Source organism: Sphaeramia orbicularis, chromosome 5 (genome assembly GCF_902148855.1).
Source record: "Sphaeramia orbicularis chromosome 5, fSphaOr1.1, whole genome shotgun sequence".
NCBI classification, from domain to species: domain Eukaryota; kingdom Metazoa; phylum Chordata; class Actinopteri; order Kurtiformes; family Apogonidae; genus Sphaeramia; species Sphaeramia orbicularis.
The window spans coordinates 33734294-33759148 of record NC_043961.1 but is presented as its reverse complement, the minus strand read 5'-3'; the positions used below and the strand labels follow the sequence as shown (position 1 = coordinate 33759148).

The 24855-nt window shown below is 38.2% G+C and overlaps 1 protein-coding gene across 4 annotated transcripts; it reads right to left on the bottom strand.

The window, feature by feature from the left end:
• Nucleotides 1–10423: 10423 nt before the first annotated feature.
• On the bottom strand, nucleotides 10424–24512 carry rbm6 (RNA binding motif protein 6). 4 transcript variants are annotated; one of them, XM_030133533.1, is made up of 23 exons: nucleotides 24393–24512; nucleotides 23745–23809; nucleotides 21627–23157; nucleotides 21432–21521; nucleotides 21032–21101; nucleotides 20031–20104; nucleotides 17583–17657; nucleotides 15967–16258; nucleotides 15695–15852; nucleotides 15085–15185; nucleotides 14921–14990; nucleotides 14692–14824; nucleotides 14522–14580; nucleotides 14309–14435; nucleotides 13852–13949; nucleotides 12761–13117; nucleotides 12529–12678; nucleotides 11944–12009; nucleotides 11545–11778; nucleotides 11385–11459; nucleotides 11212–11300; nucleotides 11051–11102; nucleotides 10424–10961 (listed from the first exon to the last, which is right to left on the bottom strand). In XM_030133533.1, the coding sequence occupies exons 2-23, from the start codon at nucleotides 23795–23797 to the stop codon at nucleotides 10869–10871; spliced, it is 4047 nt and encodes a 1348-aa protein (XP_029989393.1). In that variant the 5' UTR covers nucleotides 23798–23809; nucleotides 24393–24512; the 3' UTR covers nucleotides 10424–10868. The 4 variants fall into 4 exon arrangements, with proteins under 4 accessions (XP_029989393.1, XP_029989391.1, XP_029989394.1 ...); XM_030133531.1 differs by having other exon boundaries at nucleotides 23745–23812; nucleotides 24395–24509; XM_030133534.1 differs by having other exon boundaries at nucleotides 14692–14821; nucleotides 23745–23812; nucleotides 24395–24509.
• Nucleotides 24513–24855: the final 343 nt, after the last annotated feature.

Genomic DNA, 24855 nt, shown 5'->3' with positions numbered 1-24855 from the left:
AATTATAAGAGAGTGCCTTGGTTTTTGTATTTTTGTGCATTGACGGTCCCTTCACCAAAGAGCACCTCTTTTACCATTTTTCATTACTGTTTTTCATTACTCTCTGGAGGTCCATGAAGTGTTCCTCGTTACTGTTTGTTAAAGCTTTATTAAGGACTAAACTTGTTCTGTCTGCTAATTATGTGCCAGGAGATATTTTTTTTCCTCCAACAGTATACATCTTAATGATGAAGTAAAAGAAAAATGTCCTTCACACATCAGACAAGACGACCAGCTAGATCATTTTCCAGTTGGTCATCTGAATCTAAATCAGCAGACAGCTTGCAGGTGTTAATTTTTGCAGTGGTTGAGGATTAAACAGGTTATGAGTAAGAAGGAGATAATAGATGGATTGAAAATCTGATATCACTATCATTAGAGGTCATACTGTGGTGTGAAATACAGAAGTAATGGCTGACTGCAAGGATGTTTTTCCAGCTCAGGTGAGTTGCAAAAACAGATCCAAGATCAGTCCATATCCATGTCCAAAGATCCATACTGACATGCTAATTAGTTGGCTACAACAGAGTGAAAGATTTATTTAATTATTTATTTATTTACGAATTTTTAAATATGCCTGAAACCACAGTATTAATCTAAGACTATGTTAATTGCTTATAATTTCTTGGTTAATATTACAGTGCGTATGTTCTGGGCACTTTACCAGCATAAATATCCCATAATGCAATGCAGCTGTGGCAGCAACTGAAAATATGAGTATGAACAGCGGCTGGTAATTAATAATATTATATAGATTTTGATACAGTCAGTAGTAATACACGCAAATCAATAAAATCTGTTGTATTACACAGATGCTGGTTAAGAATGGGCTGGTTGCTAAGGTTACGTGTCCCAAACTGGTATGGGAGCTTTCAGGAAGTAATATGTATTTACACCCTTAACAGTGTGATCAGTTATTTTCTGCTGTTTATTTACACACAATTGTCCTGAATATCAGTACAGATATTGCAAATGTAATACACAGTATGGGATTTTAGGCCCATTGTCATTATTGCTACACACACACACACACACACACACACACACACACATGCAGACACACACACACACACACACTCACACAAACACACCATCTTAGTAATATTACTGTTATCTCAGTTATATATGGTCCTTTTGTATGTATCGGTCAAATCAATCAAATTTTATTTATATAGCACTAAATCATAGCGAAAGTTATCTCATAACACTTTACATATGGGTCCGATCAAGCACTAACACATGGACACATTTCATGTTTAACAGTCTCTGTCATGTAAATAGAGTAACTTATATGTATTTATTATATATATTTGAGTAGGTATTTAAAAGCACTTTAACATTATGTTTAGCAAAATTTAGGGAGATAAAGTTTTAAGGTGAAAACTGTCAAATTACTGCTCGGTAACACATGGACTTGAAACAGACATCAATTTTTTAAGCTTTACACAAACATTCAAAACATGCAGTTCACAACAGAAATTGATATCAAGAAGGACAAAACCTTTTAGATATTATGTTCGACTATGTAGAAAAAAATTTTGGGGTAAAATATTGAAAAGTTTCTGTTTTATTGACATGAGAATGTGATAAAATGTGGACAGGTTGCCATAGTATCATATGGATGACTCTCTTCCATTGTATGCATCACCCAAAATGTATGAAAAGATCATTACTTACTGAAAGTTTCACTCAAATATCTGAATTATAAGGAACTTGAAAATTTAAAATTAGTATTTTTGCAGTAACACGTGGACAGGGCCTTTTAACCCCCTAAGACCCAGCTATGGGTTTTCTGTCCACATTTGTGGACAAGAGTTTCACAACTTTGTACAAAAAAAAAAAAAAAAAAAGAACACTATCCACCACAAAGGACATTCAATAAAAATTTTAAAAACTGCATCTGGAAACAACTGTTGCATCATGGTGTTTCCAATATAGGCACTTATTTAATAAAAAACAAAAAAAGCTGGTACTTTGCTGACATTTCCTGGGTCTTAGGAGGTTAAGCAACTCACAAATGTTCAAACCCATAAATATCAATAATATTCACGAAATAAGGAAATTCTAATACTTGAAACTTAATCATCTATATAATCAACAGACTGAATAAATTTTAAACATTTATGTTATAATTTTTAGTGTCAAATTTGAGCTATGGTTATGGTGTAAAAAGTACAATTGATGAAATCAGTTGTAACATTTTTTCTACAAGTGGAATTTTAAAAAGGATAACAGTTCCATAGAATAGAGATCTTTAGCTAAAAAATGCTATATGATGTGTGCAAACTTACTTTTTCATGTTAATGTTCACTTTTGCTTGATCAGACCCATATAGAGCTGGTCGAAACCAGACTTTCAAGCCAATTTGCAGATCCCAACAGAGTCCTCCAGGAGCAAACACTTGGTGACAGTGACGAGGAAAAACTTCCTTTTAACAGGCAGAAACCTGGAGCAGACCCCGACTCCTGGAGGATGGACGTCTGCGTTGACCAGCTGGGGTTAAAGAGAGAGAGAGAGAGAGAGAGAGAGAGAGAGAGAGAGAGAGAGAGAGAGAGAGAGGGTAACAGAAGAGAAAAAGAGAGAATGTTCACTCAAGCATGAATTGCATTAATAATTAATAGCAACATTAATAATATACAAGGTTGAAAACTAAATATCTGAGTGCATGAACTCTGTGAACATGACAACTCTTAGCCGGACACCACCTGATGGTAAAAAGAGGCTGCATATTTAAAGGGCCAGTTCACATAAATCATCCAACATGTTTTATTACAGGTTTATTACAGGCGTTGTAAATTTTCTGTTGAGGTTTTAAGAAAAGGGATTATAAATTGACATGATTTAAAACAAAAAATCTGCAGTACTCCTTAAATACCTCATAACACCCATGTAGAGACACATTATTTATGTTGAGCATTAGACCTTTGGATAAGAGAGACTGTGGATAGTTTAGGTCTAGTCTGACTCCACTGCCTCATGTGCTCAAGAGTAAGATTACAATAGTTTTGGATTTTTCATTAAAGTTTAGTTTTATTTAGTTTTGACTTTTTTTCTGTAATTCAGTTAGTTTTAATTAGTTGTTAGAGCAGGTTTGCTAGTTTTTGTTAGTATTCATTATTTTCAAAATGCTTCGTTTTAGTTTAGTTTTAATTTTTTTTATATCTTTTCTCTTCTTCACCGTCAAATTCTAATAAATCCCAGACAGGACTCTGCTACTTTCTCCCAACTTTAGTCTCCATGTTTCCAGGTAGAGTGGGGACAAGAAGACGACTCAAAACAACAAGTGACAAGAAGTGACGGACCGTTAAATATCATATGGTGCCAGAAGCTAAAATTGCTTGAGGGAAATACATCGATTTTATATCAGTCCGACACTGACAAAGATGAAAACAAAGGGAATTTTATCCAGAATTTTAAAATGTTTTAGTTAGTTTTGTAAGCACACAATACAGTTTCAGTTAGTTATTATTTTTTTCTTTTAATTATAGTTTTTATTTATTTCAGTTAACGAAAATGTTTTTACAATTCTAGTTTTCATCATTTCGTTAGTTTTTGTTAACGATAATAACCTTGGTGCAGTGTACATTGAATAGCTGGTGGTCATGCGGTGGCACCTGAGTCCAGAAAAGGCCATTTTCATCACTCTAATGTGAAAATCCTATGTTGTGTGGACTGAATATGCAATAATATTATTTTGATAATTACTTCTTATTGCTTTTGAGGCAGTGGGATTATGGTGCTGCCTAAAGGCAAATAAAATCCTTCCATATTCTTTTCTTTAGTGAAAGAATCCTCCTGGTTCATTCCTCCATTGTAATTAGCATAAGTACTCATGTATATAAATGTGTTTCTCAGGCATAACTTCACAAACTGAATATACAAACATTTCTGTGCACTGGAACCTATTACAGTAGAGTTGCATGATAAACAACGCATTCACTGCAAGATCTTTACATTTTGTCTTAAACTGTGGTTTTTATTATATTTTCATTTTCATGTTGAATTGCAAATGAACTCATGTTTCACCGGAGACGTGGCAGGATTGCAGGATTGTGTGCACCTCTGAGTATTTACGGACCATCCTATCATTAGCAAAGCCAGTTTTGTGAAGATGATTGTAAACACATGGAAAGTATAAAAATTATGAACCAAAGTCAAAATTTTTGTCATCAGTCAAACAGTACAGATCCTGAAGTGAAGTGAGACTGCCAGGTACACTGTCAGATACATCTCCTTTACCTCTAGTAATGGGAATAAGTGGCACTTCAGAGGAGATAATAATGATTCACAGAGCATTCAAAGCAGCTGCCAAGCCTCATGATGGATGCTATAAAAATGATGCAGAGCAGAACTTCCAGCTTTATGGCAACAGGGTTACAGAATAAAAAGATTTATCTTTTTAAGTCACACAAGTCTGAAGAGTTCAGATAGTCATCATAAATCTCTGACAGCCTCCATTGGAGTTTTTATCAGAGTATTTACAAAGGTATCGCATAGATGAAGTACATGGAGGAGGAGGTGAATAATAATGTAATATAATAATCCAGACGATAACAAACTGTAAATGACACAAACATGGCACAAACTGGAGTTTACACAGAATCAGAATGGACAGATGTTAATGGAAACCTTCCAGCGTGCTGTGTTCTGTAATGCTACCACTCCTGTCATTTCTCAGTCAGTGCTGGAGCGCAGAGCCATGACATCATTTCCAAATGGTTTTAATGTCTATAATGTTCTCAGTGACAGGTCTGCCAGTGGAATTGGTTCTGCTCCGAACAATAGTACAACTTCAGTGAACGTAAGCAGCGCTCTGAAGTATGTCCATGCCTGACAATCATAAAGACATTGCTTAAATCACGTTATAGATTAGCAATCAATACCAGACATCACTTTTCATCTTGGGCTTGAAAGGATAGGCCAGATGGTGAAATTGTTCAGACAAGCATGATGTTCCTATGAGTCTGCGGTGGCACAGTCCTTTTGTTTGTATGGGGTGACCACAAACACATGCTACTCCTTAAGGGAGTCATTCTACATGGGTTATGTTTTTGATCATTTGTCAAAACGGACAGAGAAGAGATTTGAGAGAACCGCACAGTCATCCTACATGTAAGCATATTGTAAAATAATCCATTTCAGCTTGGATTCATTTTTATACAGGAATGAGCCTTTTCATGAGATTCTTCAAAAGGAAAAAAATAAACAGAAAACTAGATGGTGTGTGGTGAACTGCAGTGTGTCAGCCGGAGCAGTGACTAATGATTATTTGCACTGTTGATTAATGTGTCCATTATTTTCTTGATTGGCCAATTTTCTGGGTGTTTTGGTCTGTAACATGTCTGAAAATGGTGACAAATGTTGATCTGTGTTTCCTGGAGCTCACTTTGGCGTTCTCAAATGTGTCATTTGGTTCATGACCAAAGTTTACTGTCATAAAGTTTAAAAAAATAAATAAATAAACAAGTAAATTACTGAATTAAAGAACATGGATTACACTGGACAACACAATCAGAAAATTTTTCATCAGTTTTGGATTATGTTATACATCAGAAAGCAGAAATGTAGGATGTAGAGTTTTGTGAAGATGTAAAACAACACAGATTTTCCATCCTTACACCAACACCTTTGATTGTGCATTAACAATAATAATAATAATAATAATAATAATAATAATAATAATAATAATAATAATAATAATAATAATAATGATAATAATAATAATAATAATATTGGATTCAATTTCAATAGCGCTTTCAAGGCACCCAAAGTGCTTTACATTATTGATCCATTATTCATTCACTCTCACATTCATACTCTTAGGGTAATCCTAAAGGGTAAGTCCTAAACTGGTCAGATATACTTACTGTAGGGATATGAATCAAGCCAAATGAATAATAAACATTAGTAGCAGAACCAGTCAACCTGGTTCAGAATACTTTAAAATGACACTTACTCTTGATCTTGTGAACTGTGACACTTTCTCATTGTAGGAACCAACAGTAATTAACACCATATTTGGGTTAAAGCCCGTTGGTGCCTGGTTTCCATTTCAGAAATATCTTGAAAAAATCCTTTACCATGCACATCACTTCCATCACCCAAACTGGAAGGGAAAAAAATCAAGGTGCAATTGAAGGAAATTCATTTTGAGTGTCATTCTGTAACCCGTCCACTCATATGCTTTCATCATGTCCTCAACTAGTTCATCATTGTTTGGAGCTGTATGGTTGCACAAATGAATCCCAAATTCCAGGAAGCTGATTTTAGAAGGGAATGCAGGTTCACCAATGAGATGTCAATCTGGGGTCCAGTGAAAATTCCAGTTTTCAGTTTTGCATCACTTTGTAGAGCACCATATTTTACCTTTCAGGTATTGAACACCATCTGAATTTTGACGCCATAAAATAAACACTGATAATGTCTATATCAGGGGTGTCAAACTCATTTTAGTTCAGTGGTCATATTCAGCTAAATTTGATCTGAAGTGGGCTGGACCAGGAAAATAATAACATAATAACCTATAAATAATGACAACTACAAATTTTTGTCTTTGTTTTAGTGTAAAAAAAACCCCATTAAATTATGAAAATGCTTACTTTCATAAACTATCAAAAAAAAAAAAAAACCCTGAAAAAACTGAAATTTAAATTAAAGAAACATAAGAAAATTTAGTGCAATTTTAACAATATTATTCCTCAACTTCTCATTTCTCCATGTGCATTACGGATCAGATCTACAAAGACACTAAACACTGAGGAACAGGCAGAAAAATTGTTAAAATTGGGCTTTTTTTTTCTTTAGACATTTCAGGTTGTTCATATTTGTTCAGGTTATTCACATTTTAGTGTTACAGGATAGTTTGTAAATGTTAATATTTTCATAATTTAATGTCATTTTTTGCACTAAAACAAAGAAAAAAATTGAAGTTGCTAATTCTAGATTTTTTTTGGCTTAATTCAAGATTTTTTTACTTAATTGAAATTTTTTTTGGCTTAATTCAAGATTTTTTTAAACTTAATTGAAGATTTTTTTTTTTGGCTTAATTCAAGATTTTTTTTTTGCTAAATTTGACTTTGTTTTTTGGCTTAATTGAAGATTTTCTTACTTAATTGAAGATTTCATTTACTTAATTGAAGATTTTTTTTTTTTTTGGCTTAATTCAAGATTTTTTCCTTAATTCAAGCTAAAAAATTTTTTTTTGTTTAATTCAGTTCAAGACTGTGGAATTTTTGCACTTGGCAAAAACATCCCAGGGGCCGAACTGGACCCTTTGGCGGGCCGCATTTGGCCCTTGGGCCACATGTTTGACACCCCTGGTCTATATATTGACTTGTGTATAAGTGTCAAAGTCCTGAAATTCTGATTTCAGCTTTGGAATCAGGGTACCTGATTTAGAGAAGAAAAAGAAACTGATACTATGCTTTTAACCCATTACTAGCTGAACATGCAGGAACACACCACATATTAAAGACTGGGAGCAGTGGGTTGAATGCTGTAAATCCATCATAACCCAAGACACAACTGTACCTTGCAGGAACCCTTAGAGGTGCAGAGGTTACAGTTTGGTCTCTGCACTGGTCAATCTCACATCACTTTCCCTCATAATTTGGCCGGCAGTGACACTTGGGCTGCTTGTGAGTGTTCAGGGAGTAAATTGGGGGGGGTTAAGTGCCTTGCTCAGAGGCACATCATCCATCAATGCCTCTGCCAGTCTGACAAATCGAACCAGTGACCCTGTGGTCTTCTCTAACCTTCTAAGTCAAATATTTTTCTCCCCATAGAAAAATCACTGTTGACTCGAGTCATCAGAAGAGTTGGGATAATCATCTACACAACTATATTCAGTCACAGAAAAAATTATAGACCATCAAAAGTCATCAAAAACAATGATTATGCAATTAAGTACTAACTCCTGTGTGTATCATGTGACTAAAACAGACAGAAAAGAAAACATGGAATGCCTAAAAGCACTGTTTTTGGCAGTACAATGCCATAGCTATTGATGTAAGAATTTAAGTAATTTTGGTTATTATCAAGAAAACATGGAAAATGACTAGATATCAGCTCTGAAATTAAACTGTTATGAGCTGTTTTTGTTGTTATCATTATATTTGTCCAAACAAATCCACCTTTAGTTGTACCAGGCATTAAAATGTACAAGAAATGGAAGAAAACAAGGGGTGGTCAAATAATTTTTTCCACAAGTGTAGGTATGGTCAGCAGTAACTTCCACACATCTATATTTTTAGTGTTTTCAGGATCAAGAGGGTCTCTGCCCATTTGCGACTGCTCGGTGTCAGCTCTTATTCAGAAGCAGTGAAATGATGGTTCTGCCTCTGCTCCTCTGTGAACTGACAGCACATGTCAACATCTGAGAGTCCAGCTGACTGTGTTCGTCTTCTGTCTCGTCCCCAGACTGCTGCTAAGAGCCGTCCAGCTGGGATAATTGGCGCCCCTGTCCACCTTCCCCTCCACTTTCGCTGCCTGAAAGCTCTCATACACACACAAACACACACAAACACACACACACACACACACACACACAGGATACTAACATGGCAGCTCTGTTTGGCCTGCCTCTGTTTGGCCTCTCATCCTCACACACTGACTGCACATGAATTTTCATTGCACAGACTGTTAGGACTGGCTAATGACGGCATCTGTCACTGGGAGCTGGGGGTGACTTTTGGGTGACAGAACGAAGAAAAGAGGCATGTAAATTAGCCCACATGAAATAACAGAAAATATCCTGAGATTCCTCCTCCGAATGCACCCCTGCTGCCATTCTGGAAAAATTAATATGCCAGCTAATCCCTCAGTGACTTTATTTGAGATGTCTGCATAAATCAAAATGGATGGTAACCTTTTAGTTTCAGGAATGCCTTTTTTCACCCGAGGCGGCCACTATTCATTTGGATTTCATCCTTCTCAATGATCACAGTTGATTTTATGTGTATGACCTGAAAAGCAAAGTCAATAATGTACATGATATGTAAGTCCACATGGATCTTGTTAATAAATCTATTTATATGCAGATACACAGATATGGGTCCTAAATCTGTCAGACTACATTCATTTGAATGGTATCATAAGATACTGACCTAAAATGGAATGAAAATAGGATTTCAACCTCACAGCAAGACAGAAGGAGAAGGAGAATCAACATAAATGTGGAAGTAATTTGTAGACCTCCAACATCTAAAGATTTGATTTCAGCAGACATGCAAGCGGTCTCATTCCAACAACACATGGAAATACAATGTATCCAAATGCCCCGGAATACAAATAAATCTAAGAACAAAGCTCTCCCTTTGTCATGTCTGCAAATGACATTCCTTATTCCATTCTATTGGGGTAAAATAGTTTTAGGAATTTAGGCTACATGAGAAACAAGTTTACACATTCTACATTACATTAAAGCACTAGGGTTTAATGTATTTTAGCCTTTAAAACATCAGAAGAAACACTTCTAATCCTACTCAAGTTTGTCCAGTGTTCAGTTTTCTTCTCCAAAAACATAATGATGCACAATTGTTGCTACGAAATGTTACTACTAATATGTTTTAAAGCAGATTACAAAGGACCAAGGATTATGTGAATCTTCATGTTTGACTGAATCTTTGTGATTCTAATTGTACTCGTCCTTATTTTGATAGCTACAAAATAAGGTTTGAACTGGACTACGGAGCCTGTGTTACCTCGTCCTCAGGCAGATTCTGTACATGACACTCACTCAAAAGTTGTGTCCCCTTTGTTGCATTTCCCATAATTTTTTTTTTTTAATAGGATTTAATTTCAGGCCTTAATTTCCTTACCAGTGGTCACCAACTTATGTAAGCACACACTGGGAACCATGATCACTGTGGCTGGTTCTCAGTCAGTATCTTTTCTGTTTGTCTCTGACTGCAGCTCCTCAGGCTCCCATGTGTTCTTGTTACTGATCTCAGAGGAGCTGGTGTGTCAGCACACTAAACCCACACAATTCCCTACATTCACTGAAACATGGCCACAGGTGGGGTTGGGAGGGTGAAAAACGGTCCCTTTGCATCGGTAAAGGTCAGAGTGATGGCTTCACGTTCTTAACCTGCGCTGGATAACTGAACTGCATTTAAGTCACATCTGCTGACGATTAAAACTAATCCTGCCACAACTCTTAACACTGTAAACACACTAAATACTGATGTTTGATTCAGCAGTGCTTGAATACTTCTATATATATGTATTTGTTCATCTATGGCAAAAGGGTTCAGGGCACCATAAAGAGTATTGCTGCCTCCTAGTGGACATGACTTGTATCTACGGTCAGTTAGATGTCAAACACAAAGATTATAGAAGGTCCTTCAAAACAAACCATCATTGAATCACAACTGAACCAGAGAGGTGAGTTGATTTTCTTTACTTAAAATTGTGCGTCACATCCAACCCATGAAAACAAAAAAACAAAAAAAAAAAAACTGTTCGGTTCTAAAAACAAAATTTAACCGCGGCCAGTGACAGTATCATTAAAAAAGGACATCCTGGACGTATTTCACAATTCAACAGACAGGCCACGACTAAAACAAATATATTCAAATATAGGGTGTGAATTAACATCGTCTACATCCATGCTGGAGATGTCAATGTCTTGACTTTTGTTGAGTTCCCCGGTCACCATGAAGGAGACGTCATATATAATTTCAGTGCCGAAATGCAGCTGTATAGTGTAATAATGTCCGAGGCAGAAAAACAGTGAAGAGAGTCCAAGGGATTTCTCATGGCACGGCTCACAAGCGTTTCATATTAACACTTCATATATCAAAATGAGATGATGATGTGTTCAGATGAGATCACTCAAGTTCCTTGAACCGTGCGAACATGGCTTTCCGTACTGCTTGTTTGTAGGTGGTATGGTCCCAAACAACAGGGGCCTTCTTTTTCTTCTGTGAAAAAGAAAAATACATTGAAACATTTACTTATCTAAGAAACAGCTCATAACATTTCCTTTTAAATAATAAAATGTCACACTTACTGGAGCGGGCTCAGCTCCTAACCCAGGTCTCTCACTGACTTTATTCATTTCCCTACGTGTGAAGAATCAACAGTTAGAATCAGAAAAAAATCCAAAATGAAACAGACTAAAAAAGCATCTTTGCCTTCTGTTAAGCTCCTTCAAAGATGACCCACACCTACCTGGAGCTTCCCGCCCAGGCATTATGATGCTGCTGTTGGTGTTTTCGTCTCTTCTGTTCTGGTGACCTGGTAGATTCTCTCGCGCTTAACTGTGGTGACAAATTTCACCTTTAGCAACTTTATCAGCTCAAAGCATAACATGTCCACTTCTTTCACACCACATAAATTTTCACCTCTTTTTCCTGGTTCTCCAATGCCTCTAGTTCTTTCTTGGACCTCTTGATCTTAAGGTGGATCTCCATATTTTGCTGGTGAGACAATAATATATAACAATTAGAAACTATACACCAATGGAGTCACTGTAGTGTTATTCAAGATATTCAGAGGTTGTACTTTGTGCAGGTCAGACAGCTGCTGATGGCGGATCAGAGCATCCTTGTTGGGGAACTGTCTCCTACAGAGCAGACACGCCATCTTCTTCCAATCTGTCAGCTTGTCTTCCTTGTCTTCAGGTTGACTGCCCTGAGCATTTTTAGCTGCTTTAGCCTCCTCCTTGTCCTCTTCTATCTCCTCATCACTTCCTGCTGCATAGTCTGAAGCCAACAAACCCAGTGAGCCCATTGGACGCTGGAGAAAAATACAAACAATTCACAATTAGGTTAGTAAAGCTGATTGTAAATTACTGATCAATCTGCTTTGTTTACTGCCTTTGCACTTTTGTCTGCTGCTAATCCAGGGGTTGTTGGCATCACATAAATGATGAAAAGTGGAGTTTTTCTCCAGGACTCTTACTTTTGATTTTTCATCTTTCTTCGGAGGAGCAAGAGGCTTCTTGAAAAGATCATCTCCACCTGAAATCTGAGAATTAAAAAAAGACCCTATATCAATGTATGTAAATATGAGACGTGTAGAGGTGATGTAGGAGTATGGGGTAAGGAAGCTGTCAGAATATTTGTGTGCATTAGACAGATATGTGTGCATATTAGGCTATAGTTGTGCAAAAAATAAATATTCGTGAACTCTTGAACTCCAATCATACATAAAACGTATTGTGTGCATTTTATCAATAAATAATGCCAGTGAGGTGGTAATGTATTTTTGACAGTAATGTCATGTTGATGAATTCGTATTCGTGATGAAGAAAGTACAATTGTAAAGTTGCATTTTGTGATTGTAATTCTTAATGTCAAAAATGTTCATTCCTATTCTGACAGACAAAAATACACACAATATGTATGATTGAGCTCATTCAAAAGTTTACAAATATTTATTTTTTGCCCAACTATGGGCTAATGTGTACACATATCTGTCTTATGCACAGTAATATTTTGACAGCTTCCTTACCCTGTACAGGAGCCTCTAAGATTCATCACTAACCTTCCTCTCAAAGATAGCAAACCCAGCGTCTGCAGACTTAGACTGCCTTCTGTCATCATCCATTCCAGTTTTCAGCACAGGTGAAGGGGAACGCACACTTTCTTTCTGACGATTCTGGATTTTTGCCCAGCGCTCCATATCTTTCATGATCTGCCAATAGAAACAAAGTTATCAATCACCTGCCTTTGACAAACGTGTTTCACATTTAGTGCATTTAAAACTTAAGTGCTACCTTGACAGCAGCAAGACTTTTGGGTTTCTCGTCTTTGCTGTCCTTTTCTTTATCCTTTTTAATGGATTCTTCATCTTCTTTCTTCTCAGGAGTTGTGACAGACGTAGGGACAGGTTCTGGAGTCACAGTAGTTGTGGAGCCCTGGGCTGGTGCTGGTGCTGCTGTGGTGAGGGGAAGTGCTGATGGTTTCTTCATTTCTAGAGGAGCATCTGCTGCAGGGTTGGACAGAATGGCCTGGTCCTCAGCGGTCATGGGCACAGGCTGGGTCTCTGCAGAGCTTCCTCCAGGGACTGGGATGTAGGTCTTTAACGTAGCATCCCAATACATGTATTCCTGGGTTTGTGCGTTATAGAAATACTACAACAAAAATGAAGAGGGCAGATGTTTTAAAAGTCTGTATATTACAGCAAGTCATTCATCTGAGCTTGATGTTATTTAAATAAGGAGGAAAACTTCTGTTTTGCAAGATGTTAAAATTACTGTTTTGGATGTACAATGTTTAATATTCACTGTTAGATTACTAACCACAGAATAAGGCAATACAAATAACGTTTTTTTTTTTCTCTCTAAAATGTAAGCTAGTTACAATAGCACTAGTTCTGCTGAGGCTTCTCGAAGTCAGCAGTGCAACAGCTTTCTGTTATTTAACCAAAAACTCTGCATGGTTATTTGACATAATTTTGTATTGATATTATTGCAATATTTTGACAACCAGAATGAACTTCAAACTTCCAAATTTTCCCAACTACACATACTTCTGTGTGAGCTGTAGCTCTTCCCAATAATTATCCAGACTGTGGAGGCCTAGCAGCATTAATGCAAACAGCTCAAAAGGCAACAATAGAAAATACATGAATTACACTGGTACATAAGCCATTTAAACTGAATACTGTGTTGGAAAATGTGGAACGGATTGTTACGATTTGCTTTTCAGAGGAATAGATTTTAACTGAATAAATGACAAACTGTGATTGTCCATAATCTTAGATCATGGGATTGTCCAGACCTACCACAGAATAAAATAACCATTTACAATAATACAACACTGTTTCTCCATATTTACAGGTCACTGTGTGGGTTTGTATTCTCACCCTAGAGTTAGGGTCATAGTAAAATGTCGTCTCAGGATCATAGTAGAAGCCTGATGTGGCATCATACAAGTAGTTGGTCGTGTCTGGAGTCTCGGTGCCTGATGGTAATATGAAAAGAAACACAAAAAACTAAAATATTATAAAATGTAAACTGTTAACACACATTATAAAAGTAACATTCACAGGCACTTTAATTTCATCTCTGCTGTGTTTGCCTTGATCATTGAAAAACAATAAATATGACAATTTTCAATTACAATTTTATTTTTAAATGAGAGGTAAAAAGAGATTAAAATAACCCTAAATGACAAACTCTTGAATAAAGTACATATTCAAGAGTTTTCACTACATCTTCAAATCATTAGACATTTATCATCATTTCTTTACAGGCCCCACTTGTCAGAGGGTGTAGGTGTTCTTTGTGGGTAAAACACACAACACAGTTTCAGTTTCTTACCATAGACATAGGTCTGTGATCCATGGGATTCATCTGTAGCAGCTGTCATCCCACCTGATTCTGGTGGCACATGTCCTGCAGCCTGGTATGATGGATCCACAGCTGGAGTCTCACTGTAGTTACCTCCCTATAAAGCATCATGAGGATGTAGAGTTAACTCTCCAGGTGTGAGACAAGATGTGTATGTCTTTGCTTTATTGCTTTGCAACTCACCTGGCTCATACTGTGGTCTAGTGGCAGAGCAGGATTTGTGCTACCAGCCATCATGTCACCTAGTGACAAAAAGGAGAGCTTATTAATTAAATACAGCTCTATATTTAAGTGTAGTAACAATGTGGGGTGCATACAGACAAACATATGACAAACATATGAGGAAGTCTCACCCTGCATTCCACCAGGAGCACAAGCAGGCATCTGCAGAGATGGCATGAATGCTGGAGGGTGTGGGAAGTGCTGGTGGTGGAACTGCTGTGGGGGTGGCGGCTGTTGTTGTGGTTGTTGTTGATGGTGCTGCTGAATTACCAAGGGGGGGGAAGAGTAATTCAGGGGTAAGAACTCTGTACTTTCCAACAATGTTGTGAGACAATATATTAATAAAGACCAAAATCTTACCCCAGTCATGTTAGTGTCAGGTGGATAACTGAGGATAGAACTGTTTGCTTTATCAAAATCTCTTCTGAAACTATAACAGAGAAACAAAAAAATATCATTGCAGACAAATGAAATTTGATTTCTATAGTAGACATAAATTATAAAATTCTTGCAACATTACTTACTTCTGATTCTTTAAGGGTTTTGCAACCTCTGCATAAACTCTGACTCCGTCTATATAAAGTGGTCTGGGTTTAGTGAGGAGTTCGACCAGACGTCTTACTTGCTACAAAAAGGGGACAAGAATAGTAAGTGATTGGGTAAAAACATTACTGAACACCAGATAAAGAAGTTAACTAGAAGCACTTGGAGAGCGCAGACCTCTGCCAAGGCTGATCAGTGGCCCCCCCCCGTGGGCCCCCCCACACCAAGGAGGTTATGTTTTTGCCAGGGATTGTTTGTCTGTCTGTCTGTCTGTTTGTTTGTCTGTCCGTCCATTAGTGTGCAACATAACTCAAAAAGTTATGGACAGATTTTGATGAAATTTTCTGGTCTGCCCCCCACCCCCCCCCCACCCCCGATCACCACCAAAATTTAATCATTTCTTCCTTATCCCATTTCCAACAAACCCTGAAAATTTCATCAAAATCTGTCCATAACTTTTTGAGTTATGTTGCACACTAACGGACAGACAAACAAACAGACAGACAGACAAACAAACCCTGGCAAAAACATAACCTCCTTGGCGGAGGTAATTACAAATCCTATAAAATTATTTATATTGATTTTAGTTACCTCATGGGAGTCCATGTCAACAAAACAGAAGCACTTGGCTCCGGGTGTCTTGGCCTTGACTAAGCGAACATTTCTCTCATCCAGATATGCAAAAGGATCCAAAGCTTTTAGGATGGTCTCTACTGTCGTGGTGGGCTTCACATTCTTTATGATCATGGCTATGCAGTGACACAAGAAATAAATAGTGGGTTACCACTACATGAATATTACTGATCAATCACATGCTGACTGTAATTTGCTATAACATAATATGAACTAGGAGCTAAATATACTTTTGCTGTCCCTAAAAACAGAGTCAGACTGGTGGGAGTTGTGATGAGGGGGGTTGCGGTTGGTCCAAGACTCTGCCCGCTGTTCTGACTCTTGTTGTTGGAGCTGCTGATCCACCTGCTGCTGCCAGGCCTCTGGGGTCAGGTCAGAATTACGCTGCCACTGGTTTTGAGGCAACGGCTCCATGGAGCCCGGTGGTTTGGATCCATTCACATTGCTCTTCAGCTCTTCTACGGGTTGTTCTGGTCTGGGCAACTGGGGCTCCTGGAGGTGAGGTACTTTGTGATCTGATGCCTAATTGAAAGTGATAGACAAGAACACATAAATATTGAATTAAGTACACTGAAGCTGAAAACAAATGTGGTAAAAGAAAGTGATAGTGAAAGGAGGGATCCACCCGCATGCGCAGGTCGACCGGTTTCTGTCCTACTTATTCAATACGTAAGTTTACTCAGTGTAGAAAAAAATCCTTCCATGCGCTGATCTTCCGATTACCTCAGAAAGGTGTGGTATCACCTACAATTTTACCCTTATGTTATTTTTGCACTTCTGGTGTTTTCGCACATGTGCACTATGGGGGTAAATTTGGTACAGCACGCAGTGCGCTGGTTTTACACCTGTATTATTTTTCCCCCATTAACTGTGTAGTTTTGAATATCCAAATGAAGAGAAATTTACTATAGTAAATGATAGACGGGGTAAATTCAGTACGACAGGTCTCACTACCGAATGTTTACATAGAAGAGAATGTGGTTGCACATGCCCATCGGTTTGGAGCATGCACATAATTCTTAGGGGGTAAAAAGTGTACAGCAGCACAGAGTGCACGCAGCTTCTTATTGAAAATAGTAGGCCTATTATATATTATACATATGTATAATAAGTCTCATGCGACAGTGATGATTTTTTGTATCAAATGTATGGTGTGATGGCAAGGAACCTTACCCGCAGAAATGCTAGATACTGTGGCATATTTTATGCATTGCATTATGGGTATTTGATATTTTACTCATTGTGTTCTGTTTTATGTGCAGGGGTTCAAGGGGGGTTTATGTTAATGTTTATTTACGTTAATGTGTCTGTTTTTCAATGTTTATTGGCCTTTTTATGTTTATTTTTATCAATGTGACACCATTAGTGAAACCTGTAGTCCGAAAAGTGCTGTGCCTGTTTGTTGCTGTCACGCTGTTGTTCATGCGGTATTAATGAAACCTTTGCTCTTTCAAAGTAAAAACGCTTCCTGCGCACCTTGAATCTCACCAATCAATATCCTTCCTTCAGAATACAGGTGCAACAATACTGCCTTTAATCAATTGTAATCACCTCAGGGATTACATCAAAAGGTTTCTGAAAGTCATCTTGCGACCCCCCCCCACCCCCCCACCCCACACACACACACACACACACACACACACACACAAACACTTTGGGAACCCCTGTTCTAAGGGCTGGTGTAAGAATGAAAGAATGATTATGTACTTTCTATGCACCTTAAAATACAAACAAGTTTGCTGTTCTAAGGCTTTTACATGAAGCTAAGCCAATTCTGAATACATGTGAAAAGTTAAAATTAATTGGACAAAAACAAGGATAAATTATTTGTTCTTATGACACTTACATGAACACTTCTCTCACAGTCTTCTGGCTGGATATACTTCATGGATGCTGTTCTAGTGCCAACCTTTAGGGATCCCTGAAAGAAGAACAAAAGGATCAATTAACACTACACCACGAAGGTGTCCAATTAATACAATAATACCTATGATACCCAACATGCACTGTGGCAAGTTAAACCCTTTTCTTCAGCACCGAAGATAAAACAGGCAAACACTTAAAAGTTGTGTGTAAAGCTCAGATCTAGGATGATGCTTTACACGTCTGCCCCCACACTATGTTATAGTTTCAGGGGAGTTTGAGTTCATGCTGCCACTAACAATCGTTTACTTCATCAGTTTATCAGCAGATTAATTAATTCTTTTGATGGCTAATCTATAAAAAACGAGAAAATGCCTTTATGTACAGTCACTTTCTCAACCAACAAAATAAAAACCACAAAAATATGAAGTTTACTGTCACGTAAGTTAAAAACGACCATAATGCTTCCAAACTAAGTTAAAACTACAAGGATTTTTTGACAATTCTGTCATACAAGGCATGTCTAAATAGAGTAATTTATCCCAAAAAAGTCATCAACTCTATATTACAAAACAAGACTCATGCTTTAAGTGGCACACAAACCCACTCTGCAGAACTGGACAGCACAAACATTAAAAGAAATGGGTCATTTCAAAAGAAAACTCACATGTGAATGTGCTTTGCAATCTGGTGCTACAGTGTTTTCCATCCGAAAGCACCATCCGTGTCAGACACAGCTATAAATCCACCCTCATTAAATCCAACTTTTTGACTGCCCATGATATGACTCTTACCTTTCACCATGCGAGTAAAAGTGTTTTCAAAGGAAATAAAACTAAAGCCATCCTTCACAGCAGAGATTCAATTGGGCCTGTCTACCATGAGATAAGGTACTTCCTCCCTACTTCAACAGGTATGATGAAAGCACCACAGTAGTCCAGTCTTAAAGACTGAGAAGTTTTGCTCTTGACACATTAAACAAACTGCTCAAAGAAATCCAAATAAAGCTGAAATCCCTAAAGTCAAAAGTGAGTTCCGATGACTTCAAGAGAAAGAAGACATGTGCCCTTCATGAGGAAGTCACAGATGACTGGCAAAAGAATACCACAAAGGAAGGACTAATGGAGACCATTCAGACAGACTGAGAAGCGAAGGATTTGATGCAACAAGTCTGAATGATGCAAGTAGGTGTGAAATTTGCCAAGCCAGGTGGTAAGGGAGAACAAAGCTGCACAAACTGAAAATTGAGGGACAAAAAATTGTACACATCCTGAGGCTGTCTTCTTGTTCATAAAAATCATAGATGACAAATTAGAGACTGAAGAACACAAAGAAAGAACTGAAGTTTCCAGTGAGCGCTGTGATAAGTCTGAAACTGAGCTGCAACACAAAGCAGAGTCCCACACAAAAGGTTGGAGTGTCCATTGCTTTCTAATGTAAAAATAATGCCTGAACAGTTGGCACATTGACCCCATCGAAGAGAATGAACACAGACTGCACAACAAAGCAGCTGTCAAATGTACAAAACTAACACAGACTCTCTCTATATAAGCCTTTACAAAACAAGTCATACTAGCAGCTTTGCAAGGCTGTTATGTTAAATGCAAAAGGAACCCAACCTTAAGGAGATAAATGAAGGTAAGGTGAAGTTCACCAACATTTGAAAATGAAAAATAACAATAACTAAATGTTTCCTTCACTGGTTAACACCAGAAGGCTTTATCCTACACACACTGCAATGTTACCAAAAGAAACAGCTACTGTAAATATTTAATGGTAAGATTTCAGCATGTCTAAGAAGCAATGTAAACCCATAGAGGCCAACAAATCCACATCACATTACTGATCGCAGATAGAAGTTCTCAATAATAGGGCAATGATATGTGTTGAAATCTGCAGTTACAGCTAAGGGCACAAACAAAATTGAGCAAGAAGGAACCCAGTCTTCAGGACTAAAATCTTAAAAGTCCTGCAAGGGGTGACAACTCTGTTTCTTCCTCTTCGTTAAAAAGACTATGAAAATGTACAGTGCTATAGTTCACTTTTTTCCAAACTTATTTTCTGATATGTACTGGGGACAGGCAGCAATGAGTTAAAATGTTAACTCTAAAACAAGGGAAGTATACCTTTGCATCTAATTATGTAGATACGCAGTTGAATATTTTGAGATCATTAAAAAACTAAGACCAGCACAGTGGCTTAATGAATGAAAAGGTTTAGAAAAATTTAAATAATTCAATCATTGATCCCAATTTTTAGATTTACAATGTTTGCAGCCAAAAAATGGCGCCGACTGATACTTCCATCTCCTGAATTAAAAATAACCAGCAATTCCCAGCCTCAAACCCTCCCCCATCTACTAAAAGCCCTCTAAACCCCTCGTAATCCTGATGGGAGAGACGGCCTTCGTAGAGCGACGAGGATGGGCAACCTTGTTGGACTCCATGAAGTGGACTGCATCCTCGAGGTTTAAAAACTCCACATTGGCAGTATCGTAGCTGTAACCTGGGGACAGCATTTGAAATACAGATGGTTTTTGTTAGTCAATGCCAGTTATGACAATCACCAGCTACAACACAATAGACAGCAGTTCGTGAATAAATCGAGGTCGGTGAGCGTTTGGTGTGAGCGAACCATCACATACCTTTTCAGGAAAACATACATTTATTGTATTATCTATGCTTTGTCTGTTTGGTCTTCTGGTTGGTGATGAATTCACTGATAAAACCAGTTCTTAACAGAGAAATGTTCCAGACCAGTGTCAGAAAACAACTGCATGACTGCATGGTGTGCACCACAGATACAGAAAAAAAAATGTAACTATGTCAAATTAGAAAAAGGTATCTCACATCTAGTTCTGTGGAAACCTTTTGACATTTTGTTCAAAAATCAGGACCAATTTAGGCCTCTGAAACATAACCTTCACAAAAGGGCATAATATCATTCATAACCATGTCTCCAACAATCACATGACTTTAACAGCAGATGTTAAAATCAGCAAGATGAACAAAGTGATGTGTAAGAAAAGCACTTACAAGGCACCCTCCATTTTTAGGTTTGCTAACATTCTACGGTCAGTCACACTAATAAAAATTGCCTCAGACGGACACATTCAGTGACACCAGTATATATCTTTTGTGACTAACGTCAACTATCACTCACCAAAGCTGATATTGATAAATCCTTGGTAAATCCTCTAATTGCACACAATGACCTCACATCCACAGACTGGAAAAATTAAGGCATAGAACAATCCAGATCCCCCCACCCTCCCATTTTACAGAGCAGGTTCACAAAGAACAAAAACAACAAAAGCAACCACGAAGCATTAAAGAAAGAATGCGTAGGTTCGGATGTCGAAAAGCGAAATGTCGAGGGGACATGTTAGTGATCGAGTGCCCCATAAGGTTCATAAAGAAACAGGATTCTTACCTGGCACAACATTTTTGATTTTCATGCCCTGCATTGGTACACCCTCACGGACTGCAAAGGCCCCCAGGATCTGCAAGAGTATACATGAGTAACGCGTGTGAGCAAAAAGATAACAGTCCACTTCAAATATTTTAAAACAGGGGTTTTCCCAGGTTTCCAGTGGGTTTGGCTGCTGTAATGACTTTTTGTTGCAGAAATGTGACAAAAAACTTCTGAAAGCCTTATTTCCATAAGAAAACAGTTTATCGGGGCCAATATGTTGCCTCTTATCTCTCTATCTTCAGCTAAGGTACTCAAAAACTCTTGAATGCTGTTTCTAATATTAAAAGGAAAACTCTGCTGTCATAAAAACACCAATTGTAGGCATAATAGAAAAGAAACACTTTCCTCTGATTATTACCTGTTCCATTGTGGCAGTCTTTGGAATACCGATTATGGATATTGTACTGGATACTTTATCCTCCACTGCTGCACTTCTGTAATCTTGATCCTTTCACAGAAATGTTTATCAAAATTCACGTTTAGACAAAAGTATCTGGAAAAAGCAAGTGTGATATTTAAATAAGTACCAGCAAACTAATACAAGTACACATACCTGAGAACCAGACTCACTAAATTTTGAAGGTGTGACTGGTTTAGACTCTTTAAGGAGTTTCTCAGGTGTCTGAAGGTCCTCATGTTTATAATCAAACACTCTCGCAGATCCTGTTCTGTAATCAATATCCCTGTAGTCTTGGTCTCTTGGCTGTACAGTGCTACTGCTTTGGAAATCACGATCCGTCCCCATCTTAGTCCTAGCAGGTCCTTGATTGTGTGGGACATCTTTCAGTCCTTCAAAACAATCACGTGGTTCTTGCATCTTATGTGTGGGTTCATTCTTGTCTTGAAGGTAAGTAGGTCTTTCATCTTGATTTGGTTTTGTTTGACTGTGCTTTGGGTCTCTTTCTTCAAGCCAATGTTTACTTTCACTCTCACTGCCCAGAGGGCCCTTAAGGGGCTGTGGATGGTCTTGTGGAGCTTTGCTGCCAATTGATGGTAAATCCATAGCACCAAAGCGGTCACTGCAAGGAAAGTTGACATCCTTCCCTGGGAATTCAACAGCTGTCCGATCCCTTTCTGGAAATGGTGGTGGATCTCTAACGTTCCCTTCTCTGCCAAATCCTACATTGAAGCTGGGTTCATTTATGGCCCCCAAACCTTTAGCCATGTGTGCAAAAGGGGTCTTCTCCTTGCGACGGTTTTTCCATTCCTCAGCAAGTGTCATCTCTTCACCACTCCGATAATCCATAAGTGGACTGTCTCCTGAATCTGGATACTCTCTGTCTCTGTGTGTGTCTTCAATGCCCATAAACTCTGATCTTTGTGGGCCACTAACATCTGGAGGCATTTCCGTTCTTGCCCTGTCTACAGGGGGTACAGAGTTTCCAAATCTTAATGGGGAGCGATCCCTTCCTCTGAATTCAGCTGATGGTCCAGGACGATTTCTAAAGTCCATATCAGAATCAAATCCACCTCTTGGATTGAAAGGTGGTCCTCCTCTTCTGTCTGGGTCTATCATCCTCCTTTCCCGTGTGGGCATGTCCGTATCATAACGATCAGTGTCACCCATGCCCATTGGAGGTCTGTCGCGCATGTCTCTAAAACCATCATTTCGCTCCATTCGGTCCATTGGAAACCCTCTTCTTCCATCATTATTTGGATTGTTGAACCGAGGCATGTCATAATGAAACGCGTCTCTGTCTCTCATATCCATAAATCTGCCGCCAGGTTCACGTGGTGGCATCCCTCTCCCTCCCATGTCTCCAGAGTTTCTGCCTGGTCCAGCAAAACCAGATGTATTATTCAATTTCTCTCTAATTGAACTTTCAAATTGTCTTCTGAGACTAAAGTCTGCCTCTTCTTCGTGTCTGAAGAAATCCCTGTGGGGCTCTCTACCTCCCATATCACGTGGGTCCATTTCTCGTCCCCTCATGGTTGGACCATCCATCCTTCTCATGTCCACAGGGGGTAGATCTAGAGGTCTGGGGCCCATATGACCCATGGGACCCATATACATTCCATCTCTACCTCTAAACTCAGGCATGGGACGATCTCTGCCCCCAAACATTTCTCCACGATGGTCACCACTGTAATATACATGCATTAATATCAATGAATTAGTGTTATATACATGTAAATGCACTTCATCAAAGAGTAATCCCTCCTCCTAAATGCAATGGAAAATACAAACAAGTTAATTTTGAAAAGTGATTTGTGAATCTCAATTTAGAAAACAGTACAGCTGCACAATATGATGAGTAGAAGAGTACACTGCAATTTACCTACCATTAGTGATTAGGCATATACTTTTAAAAGAATACATTTATATATTAACACAGCCTTCTTTGGGTGTAATAGACCAGTGTGAAAATACTGCAAATTATATTTATCAAAACATAATTTGCTCAAGATTTTTGAATCAATAAATTTCTGTAATTTAAGTCGAGCAACAGCTTGTTAAGTAATTTATGAGGTGGTATTTTACGCAGCTTATTTACAGCTCATGTACATACAGGTCACAAAAATAAAAACGATAAAAATGTACTGTAACAATAAAATGAATAGTTCATTTTCATTCAATTCCAATCCCTTACCTGTTTCATAACTACAGCTGAAACTTTTCTCGGTTTTCTTTCCAACAAATATTTAAGTATTATCGAAGAAGTTTGTTTACCGAAAAGGTGGTCCTCCTCGTGGTCCTTGCCCAGGCCCTGGTCCATCCCACATCTTAGACTGTATCTTCCTGGAAACAAAGTTAAAAGACTTGCATCAATGCATTATGTAGGGCATGAACGCACCAACAGTTACCCTATCGGAGAATTATAAAAGGACAGAAAACGGACTTTGCCCGAACACCCGGAGTGAAGTGAGTGGCTCATGTGGTGTACTTCTGGTGCTGGAAAGGGGTTATGATAATGATGCATATGTCCACACCAGTACCAACAGTGAGAGGTGTGTGTTAATGTGGCCCTGGGAAGAACGGGTCACTAATTATGGCAATCACAAGGCCTTCTAAATCTGCGCCACAGCATAAACAAACAACGTAAATAACAAAAACGAACACTGTAGGATAAAAACGAAGATCTAACAACACAACCAGGTTAGAATGGAGAGTGCGTTTATTGTTGAGTTATAGTCCGTTAACTGGAAATACGACGTTAATTCATGACTAGAAACCGTTCACTGTCACCGCTGGGGAAGCTAACAAGGCTAGCACCTCACGGTTGACAAGGCCGGTTTGTTCGCGGCTGAACGGCAGCTAAGCAAAACACCAGGAAAAAGAGTATACGTTTTACTACTGTTTAATTTCTCAGTTTTGGACCTACCTTACTTGTTCTCAGAGCTCCGTATCGATAGTACCAACGATGGTAAGAACTAGCGCAAATGAAAAAAATGGAGAGAAGCCGTTCTTCTTCTTCCTCCTCTCTCCGCAGACTAGGTACAGGTTAGCACTTTACTGCCCCCACCTGGTGTCAACAGGACACTGCTGCTTTTTTCACTGAAAATGTATTTTACCCTGAGTATCAGTGAGAAAATGAAACACCTCGCTTGCTCTCTTTGCGAAACACCCAGTCGTCGCAGTGTTTTTAAGGATTTTAAGGATTTTCTATTCTCTTAGATGACATCAGAACTTTATAAGGCTCTACTTTTTCAGTAAATTTTATTCAACAAGTGAACAATACCTGGTGTGTATTGTTTTGTCTACGTTCACAGGAGCAATAAACTAAAAGGATTTAAAAAAAAAAAAAAAAAAAAGAAAAAGAAAAAAGAAAATATAATTTAAG

What these genes read in the sequence shown, in the direction of transcription:
- rbm6 (XM_030133533.1), bottom strand. Translation starts at nt 23,797, where the DNA reads ATGTGGGATGGACCAGGGCCTGGGCAAGGACCACGAGGAGGACCACCT. An exon ending in AAACCCTTAAAGAATCAGAA is followed by an intron (nt 14,991 to 15,084) that starts GTAAGTAATGTT and finishes TCTCTGTTATAG; the next exon opens with TTTCAGAAGAGATTTTGATA. An exon ending in AGAAAGATGAAAAATCAAAA is followed by an intron (nt 11,779 to 11,943) that starts GTAAGAGTCCTG and finishes ATTTTTCTCCAG; the next exon opens with CGTCCAATGGGCTCACTGGG.